This window comes from Quercus suber, unplaced genomic scaffold (assembly GCF_002906115.3).
Source record: "Quercus suber isolate HL8 unplaced genomic scaffold, Cork oak 2.0 scaffold_326, whole genome shotgun sequence".
Taxonomy (NCBI): Eukaryota; Viridiplantae; Streptophyta; class Magnoliopsida; order Fagales; family Fagaceae; genus Quercus; species Quercus suber.
In genome coordinates this window covers 739,576-746,601 of record NW_027069779.1, presented here as the reverse complement: position 1 = coordinate 746,601, position 7,026 = coordinate 739,576, and the positions used below count along the sequence as shown (strand labels likewise).

The 7,026-nt window shown below is 34.3% G+C and overlaps 1 protein-coding gene across 1 annotated transcript; it reads right to left on the bottom strand.

Moving 5' to 3' along the window:
* Positions 1-4,720: 4,720 nt before the first annotated feature.
* On the bottom strand, positions 4,721-6,148 carry LOC111996569 (serine/threonine-protein phosphatase 7 long form homolog). Its single transcript, XM_024028554.1, has one exon. It carries the CDS (start codon positions 6,146-6,148, stop codon positions 4,721-4,723), a length of 1,428 nt encoding a protein of 475 aa, XP_023884322.1.
* Positions 6,149-7,026: the final 878 nt, after the last annotated feature.

Sequence of the window (7,026 nt, the reverse complement as noted above, 5' to 3'; positions counted from 1 at the left end):
GCACCACAAAGGTAAAACATGTTTGATACTTCTTCTTGGACAAGTAGTAATATTGTTGTTGTGACTTATGATTATTATGTTGTCATGTGCAATGCCTTCGCAATGCATTTGATTTTGATCCTCCCATGTTTCATAAATTGGCCTACTTGAAATTTTAATTTGGGTTTGGTCGTCATTCTCTTATAGAGCATTTGCTACCACTCTTGCTTCATCGGGCTCCTAAACTTGCGGTGCTTATCTTTGATAAGGTATGTTAAATATCATATGAAGATACAATTTTTTCCCCCTAAAACCTCCTTAATTGAACTATTTCTTTGTTAGTAGGGAACGAGCTTTTCTTCGGATGATGAGACATCTTTTGGTGTATGGGAATCTTTTGAATCTTGGGAATTACTCAGTTATGAAGAAGAAAGTTTAAGTTTTGAGAAGATGTTTTTTGAGAATATTCCTAAATGTCTGTCATCACACCTGATAACTTTTCGTTTTCAAAGATTTGTGGGGGTTAAAATTAAAAGGATGAGGTGGAATTATTAGACGTATGCTAAAGTGGGCAACAGTCTTAACGACAATGTCCAGTGGCAGCTTTAGGAATTTTGTTGAGGGGGTTATTAAGAAACTTGAACCAAACAAATTTTAATAAAACAAAAATTGAATATATTGAGTTATCAAAAAGAAAAAAAAAAAAAAAAAAAGAAGGCAAATATATGAAGTTTTACAATTTTCTTTAGAGTTTTCATATTTTAAAATCATTACAATATAGTTTATTATCAATTGTCATTATTTATTGTTAATGTTGGTAAGTGTGACCATTTTAATTTGTTAAATTTGTATAACATTTTTAATTTTTATGAAGTTGTCATTAGGTATTTGGAGTATTATTTTTATAAAAAATATTTCAAATTAAATAACAAAACTCAACCCATTGTCACCGTATTAAATTGGCCCACATAGCTATATTCATCCATACATAAGTAATACGCTAAGTATCTACATAACTAATAAAATGCTTAAACAATTACTAATTTTACTATTTTGGTTCTTGAATCACTAACTTTATAACAAAATTATTATAACATGATAATAATATAAACACATGTAACAAACCCTCCATATTTTATAATTATTAAATTATATAAAGTTATATTATATTTGTAGTACACAATGCACAAACTTATCTTTAGGGGTAAATTATACTAATAAAAAAAAGGTTTTTCTAAAGTAAGGTAAAATGCTTAAGCTAGGGTTTTTCAATACTTTATGTATATAGGCTAAGAATAATGCTAGGCACAATAAATTTCATAACATTTTTCACACCTAATTGAGTCGGTAGAATATAATTAGTAGCAACTAGGGCCTAGGGGTGTTTGCGAAATTGCCCAGTACACAAGACCGCGCCTAAACCAATCAAAATCACTTGTAAAATGGAGTAATACACAACATTGTAGGTGAAGGTGGAAAAAACTTGCGGCTTGTAGTTCTGTGTTAAGAAAATTGCAATTATATATATATATATATATATATTAAATATATATTATATAAACTAGGTGTTGATGACTTCATCCTTTAAATGTAAAAATGAGGCTTTTCATGCCTAAAAAGTTGTTGGGCTATTCTTAATCAACCCAAAAGAAAGAAAAATCAACTCAACATTTTAAAAACTAGCCCAAAATAAAGGAAAATTCAGTTTGAGCTAAGCCGAACTAGCCCAAAACAAAGGAAAAATCAGTTTTGGGACCATCACTATTTTCACTTTATGACACATCAATTACAGGCTACCACATCAATTGTTTGAAGTTTGTTTTCAATTTTTTTTCCTTTTTTTTTTTTGTGGTTTGTTTAGATAATAAAATTTGGGCATGTGGATTTGGATTTAGGTGATTAAAATTCAAGCACTTTGTTGAATTAATTCTAGACTCAAAAAATTTTAGAAACCCTTAAAACATAGTACTTCAATAGATTCTAAATTTTAAATTTTATAATTTCAAATTATCATAAGTATAAACCAATTTTAACAAGGAATTTTAAATTTTATAGATTTAAAATCAAAGACAAGCATTATCCAAATGCAACGTTGTGTACTAGACTTTCTCATAGGCCTGTTGCATGGCCGGTCAGATAAGAAATGGCACTGTGAAAATGATTTTCCTGTAATATAGCCGTACGGGTTAAGAATGCAAAGTTTAAAGGGCGCTTCTTTGGCTGCTCGGAATTTTATATCCTGGAGCATTGTACACCATTTTAGGAAAACATCATCAGGCACAGTCACATACAGATATAGTGACTAATGTAGTCATATTATTTTATAATTCTTGTAGAAAGTTTTCCCATATAAGTTGGATAATGGTCATCGCATGTCTTATGGCCTATTTTGTAGAGGAGTTTGAATAATGTTGTTTGTAATTTTTTGAAATACGTGTAGGTGAAAAAGTGTATGAAAATATATGTAAGGTTGTTTAAAAACTAAAAATGTGAGTTTGAGCTTGCCTACCAAATAAGCCCTTTGAAATTATGGACCAAGATGTTCAAATTCACTATAAGCTGTTTCTCACCACCCCCACCCCCACACCCCTGCCCCCCCAACCCCCCTCCCCCCCCCCCACAAAAAAAATGAAAAAGACAAATTGAGAACACAAATATATATATATTTTTGTTTATTGGTAATTAAGGCATATGATAAAAGGAAAAGGGGGCCAAGGCCACACAGAACAATAGTAGAGTAGACCAGACAAGTTCAAAGTTAAAAAATGAGATACATAATGATGAGAATTGAAGGCAAAAAAAAAAAAAAAAAGACAAATTGGCTGCTGCTCTCTTGTAATCCCTTTGTGAACACTATAGTTTCAATTTGGTGAGTTGTTCTCCAATTTATAATGTTTTCAAACTTGAGAATGTAAGATTTTTTTTTTTACTTAATGTGTGCAACATATACATCATTATTCTAAGAGATAATTTCAACCTACTACATTCGCTCATGATAATTAACACCAATTAGTTTTTGGCATAGACAATGATCGAACTCCAAATTTTTTATTCGACCACATTCTTTAGTTAACTTGGACATCAATATTTTGTGTTTGAAGAAAACCAAATTGGTTGGAATACAATAAAGGTTGAGAGATGGGCGGGATAACCCAATTATTGGTTCTTGATTACTTATTTGGCAGTTAGCACACCTTATTTCTTGTGTATGGGGTCTATTATTACTATATGGACTAAGTTACAGCTCTCTATATATGGGTTAGGGTTTCATATAACAGCTTGTTAATGTCAGGTTGGTTCATGATAGATCACTGCATGAGTCTCATATTCGGAATCTTTGGACTAGACAAGAGGATGTGGTAGATAATGCATCCATGCATGGTATATTTTTCTAGACTAGAGGAAGGGCAGAAGACTACTCTGCAAAACAAAACGGTTTTCTTGCAGCTATGGACTCGTGTGTGTTGTGTACTTGTGCATAGTTATAATCATGAATAAGTCCTCGTGGTTGTATAGTTCTTGTGGTATTAAATGTTACTGCTACGAGTTCAGTCTAATAAATAGAGTACTGTCATTTTAATATAATGCTATGGACAATTTTTTCACAACAAATTTCACAATTACAAAAAAATGATGAATGATGGATACAAGCATAGACCCACTTGTTTTCTACTGCTCACAGTCAACAATTCCAAAAACTGTGATATAAGTTGTGAAAAAAGTTGTGTTGGTTTAAATATACAGCAATTGGGTACATTGATATATCAGGATTTTTAACCATGTGTGTGCAGACAGAATGTGTAGTAATACAGTAAAATGTGATTAAACATTAACCACCATCAACATGCAAAAAAATTTGAAGCTTCCACCTGAATATCATGACAGAGCTAATGAGCTCTACACTGTTAGACTACCCTACAAAAAGATGTCAACTTTGCAATAAAGCAGAAGAATAGGCCACTTTTCAAATATTTAGATTTTCACTAGATTGTAGCAATTCTTATTTATATCAGGCAGGACCAAGTCACAATAAACTTCACAGGCAATTGACACATTCAGCTCTAATATAACAGTCCCAGGTGAAATTCGGTGAAACAAAGCATTCAGACGAGGGTTGTCTAAACTAATTGTTAGAGAAAGATAATAACTGTTGTACTGCCTGGTCAGGTACTTCAGGAAGAAAATTTTTAGGCACTCAATACATAACTTTTAAATTTTAATACAAGCTTTTGCAATTTATATACTTTGCTTTTTGCTGCTACAATTCCTATTTGGCAGGCTTGTTCTCAAACTAGTTATTAGCTCTTGCTGCTTTTAGCTCAGCAACTGCTCTCTCAAGCCTGCATATCCGAGCCTCAAGCTCCAATCCCGGCATCTCAGTTTTGCAATAGCTACTGCTTTTCCCATAATTTTCTTTGACATGCACCACAATGTTTGTTGGATGTTCCACTTCTCTCACAGTTACATCTGTCAAAATTTTCTCCGCTTCACCCATTAAACCTTCACTCTGGATGTCCTTTGCCTCTGGTATCATCAGCAAGTTCTTTTTAGGAGCTCCACCATCAGCTGTTGAGTGTGACATTTTTTGAGATACAGAGACTGGAAAAGGTTTAACATCAATAGCCAGTCTTTTCTCACTCAAAGTTCCCAGGAGTTTAGTTTCCTTGACAGTGTCCATTTTAAAACATTCTACAAAAGAACTAGGTGGAACAAAGACATTGTAATTTTCCATCTTTCTAGATTAAACTCGAGGAATTCTTCTTGAATCTCTAGGCCGGGTAACGAAATTCTTAATTGCATCTTTCTGAGCAGACATTGATTGCTTCCACCACTCAAAGTATCTCATGGTAACATCTGCCTCAAAAAGGCGTGGTGGTATGTACAATTTTGAATCACCAATTGATCTATTGTAATGGCTCCAAGCAATACCCTGGCTCATATTATATCGAACAACATGACCTGGAAGATCTTGATCAATTCCAAATTGCATTGCAACTCGGTGTGGGAGGTACTGTTGAATGCAGTGTAGTCCAAGAAGCTCACTGACTCTTAAGCATAGAGCAAACGACTCCAACTCTTTGTCCAAAGCAGCATCAAGTGACACCCACTGTTGTTTTTCTCCATAGAACTTAGGAAACAACCAATTATGATTTGCTGCTATAGCATAAGGCCGCCACTGAAAACTTTCTCCAGCAGTGTCTATAGCCAACCTCACATTCTCAATACTCACTTTTTTCAGTTTGGACCAGCGAGCAGGCCTTGGCTCACATTGTGAGATGGATATGGGACTTGGCCGTAGTGCTGGGAATCTCTCCCAAGCCCAAAGCTGGACTAATTGAAAAGGTGCAGAAAGATTAAGCACCTCTTCAGTATCCAATTTTGTTGAGGCAACTAATTTCTCTTTCAGCAAACCCAAATCAGTATAAATACTGGAGAGGACTGCTGGTGCAAGCGCAATTCGAGTTCCTCTAGCCAAGAGTATTGCAATTGGAAAATTTTGCCTTTCAATGCGATACTCACACAATGGGAAGACAAACTTAGACAACCAATATGAGAGGAATGCTTCATGCTCAAGTTTGCTACCACTCCCCATGAAATGTTCCAACCATTTATGCTGACTGGCTGTGAAGCTAAGACTTACTCTTCTGTTTGCTTCAAGCAAAATCTCATGAATTTCTTCCATTTCTTTGGTAATAAGAGGGCTTAAGACAGAGTCACCCAAAACAGAGTAGCCCCCTAAAGCCATCATATCTTCCAAAGTAACAGTGGCTTCTCCCCAAGAGAAGATGAATGTATTGGTCTTAGGACACCATTTTTCAGCAAGACCAAGAATCAAATCTTGGTGTCTACATATTGAATATTTGGAGCACATTATTGCTTCATATATTCCACCTTCCTTCCATATGGATTGGTACTTAGAATGCAAGCTTGCAACCCACATTTTCCAATTCTCATCCATAAGACGCCAACCTTTGAAATGAACCTTCAGAGGCAAATTTTCAAGCTCAGAAATGGTGGGTTCCACAGAGAGAAAAGGTGGAGGAAGTTCATCAATGGAAGACACAGAGGGTTTAAGAAAATGGGCTATTCTCAGAGTTGGGTTGCCACCAGTTGGTGACACCATGAGCTCCTCTCTCTCCTCAAAGATGGCATATATAGGTTCAACCATTCTTGGGGTTTCAAGGTTTTGCACAAAGGACAAAATTGAAGGGAAATTGATAGAAAATAAAGGAATGTACCATCACTCTTCAAAGTTAAGGATTGGGGTTTATAAGGGAGAGAATATAAATTGTGAAGTTGGTAGACATATTCTATATTATATGAAATATTCTACATTAATAAGGAGAATAACAAAAAGGAAAGAGCTAATCACCACTTGATGGTCAAGAACTGCGAGGGACTCTTATGGAAGATGATGGATGGTTACCACTTACCAGCTCATAGTTATCCTCTGCTTGATTCTTGAGAAAAAACAAAAAAGAAAATCAAAGGGCAATCCTTTCAATCTCTTTCCTGAGAGTCCCTAGCCTCTGCCGCGAGCTAATGGTAAGAGTTGATGGGTATATTTTACTAGTCTGGTTCTTGGGAAATGAGAGAAAGGAAAGAGCTTTACCTTCATTAATGAATAACAAAAACTCTGAGAAGGGATTCTATGGAAGACAAAGGCTTATATGAGTTTCATTTCTCATAAAAGTGCATTCTCCGTTTGGTTCCCGGGAAAGAAGGAACAAATGGGAAAAACCTTAAAACCTCGGAGGATTTTTCCTAAAATACAACACTGGAATCTATATAATAGAAGTATTTAATGTTGTAATAACATTTTATTATCGTATCAAAACATTAATTAATTTTTAATTTATGCGGAGATTAAAATCCAAATGTCTTATTCAACCATCAATAATTCTACCAATTAAGCTAACTAAAATCTACAACATTGAATTACATAATTGCTCACATCACTATTTTTTTATTAATTTGTTCCTTAGGTTTATATATATATATATATATATATATATATATATTATACCATCCAAGATATTATTAGAG